Below are 1,739 nucleotides of genomic sequence, written 5' to 3'. Positions count from 1 at the left end.
CTCACCTGCTTCACCTGAGGGCGATGAAAGGAGGAGCGTACGAGAATCACTCGCCGCACGAGTTCAATGCTGGCGGAGTGGGGACCCCTCCGTACGACGGCCCTCCCACTCCACCTCTGAGCATCAGCAGTAACCTAGTGCCCAAACAGGAGCCTTCACCCCATTACCCACCCCCACACCACTACTCCCCTTCCCCTGTGGACCAGGGCCTGTATCAGACTCAGAGCAGCTATGACGTACACTTAGAGGGGCCATATGATGCCTACCATCCACCGCACATGCCCCCCCGACATATAACCTCCATCTACAGAGACTAAGAAGTATTAGCAGAGCCGACTGTGCTTCAGCCATCAATACAGTCCAGTCTGTGATCCTTCATGAACACTGACTGATGCTGACGTCTCTTGGACTTTAAGACTGCGGGGTCCATCTTTCTCAGTAGGCAGACTGCTAGTTGAAGAACAGTAGAATAATAAGATTTTTTAATGTGTGGAGCACCAGTACTGCTGAGCGAGACCCAAGCCAATACATTTTCTGAAAAATTGATTACCAAAAAAAAAGACTCCACAAATCCTAACAGGAAATCCTGCTTTGGCCATTTTGACCAGATGCTCTGTCACTATAATGTTAGCACTTCCTATTTAGCTTTGGTACCATCAGATATTCTACATAAATTAAAATATTTTTTATTTATTCTCTAACTTAATGCTGTTTATATGACTTTGTTCTTATGTGCAGGTGTGTCTGGTTTTCCTCCTTCTTTCTTTGTTACTTAGGCGGATAGTTTGTCTCTTATACTATACTTCTTTTGTGTCCGGTTTTCTTTGTTAGGTTTTTATTTCATGTTTTGCACTCCACTCACAGTCAGAGGTAGATTTCCTAGCTGATTTTTGGAGGCTGAAGAGAAATGGGGAGTGATGGAGAGATAAGTAAAAATAGCATTCTCAGGTTAACATTGTGAAAATCAATATCTAATTTCAAATAGATTTTTGCTTTGGATACTGTGTAATTGTCTTTGTCTTTTTCATTTTTGTTTCTTTTGGAAAATGTGTTGTCAATTAAAATATTGAAAATCAGTCTGTCGATTCTGTGTTTTCTTTTTGTTAAAGTGGTTAACGTTTAGGTCAGATAGATAGATAAATGATGTATAGATAGATAGAGAGATAGATAGATAAATAAATAGACAGATAGATTTGTCCATTCACAATACCATCAACAGTGAGGGTTTTCCCTGTTTACTCGGAACTCTGTTTCTCATTTTTCTCCCCACATCTCGGGGGTTTAGCTGCACTAATCCTTTGCCCGTCTTTTAATGAAAGGCCGGATGTGCGAGGCAGGATTGTGAGATAAAGATTTATGATTAACGTAGCTGCCCGACCAGGCAGACTTCCTTCTTCACTGACACTGGGATGGCATAATCCTGGTCTGGCATCCACTCCGACCACAACTTAACAGTCACACATGTAATAAACACATGTCTGTGTATTTATACCCTTGGCCTTCAAATATAAGCAGACATTCAGGAACAGATTTATTTTACTTAAATCAAAATGTATAAGGTTGTACAAGCTCGACTTTTTCATTGAGAAGCAAGAGTGAAATCTAAAACGGATTGGATAAATATTCGATGGCAAGAGGTGAAAAAGATCTATTTTTTATATAATGAATAAATGACTGAGTAGTGCAATATCACCAAAGTGGAGAAGACAATAAAAAAAAGGTCTGATCTGATCCAATCT

At 40.4% G+C, this 1,739-nt stretch overlaps 1 protein-coding gene across 1 annotated transcript in view; it reads left to right on the top strand.

Moving 5' to 3' along the window:
• LOC118309020 (neurogenic differentiation factor 4-like) overlaps positions 1-1,076 on the top strand; it is a 3,304-nt gene extending 2,228 nt beyond the window's left edge. Inside the window, exon 2 of the mRNA XM_035630588.2 lies at positions 1-1,076. This exon is cut by the window's left edge and continues 697 nt beyond it. Coding sequence (XP_035486481.2) covers positions 1-317 — 317 coding nt within the window. The 3' untranslated portion in view covers positions 318-1,076.
• Positions 1,077-1,739: the final 663 nt, after the last annotated feature.

This window comes from Scophthalmus maximus, chromosome 6, assembly GCF_022379125.1.
Source record: "Scophthalmus maximus strain ysfricsl-2021 chromosome 6, ASM2237912v1, whole genome shotgun sequence".
Lineage (NCBI taxonomy): Eukaryota > Metazoa > Chordata > Actinopteri > Pleuronectiformes > Scophthalmidae > Scophthalmus > Scophthalmus maximus.
The sequence above is the reverse complement of the archived record's forward strand: the minus strand, read 5'-3'. Positions and strand labels throughout refer to the sequence as shown.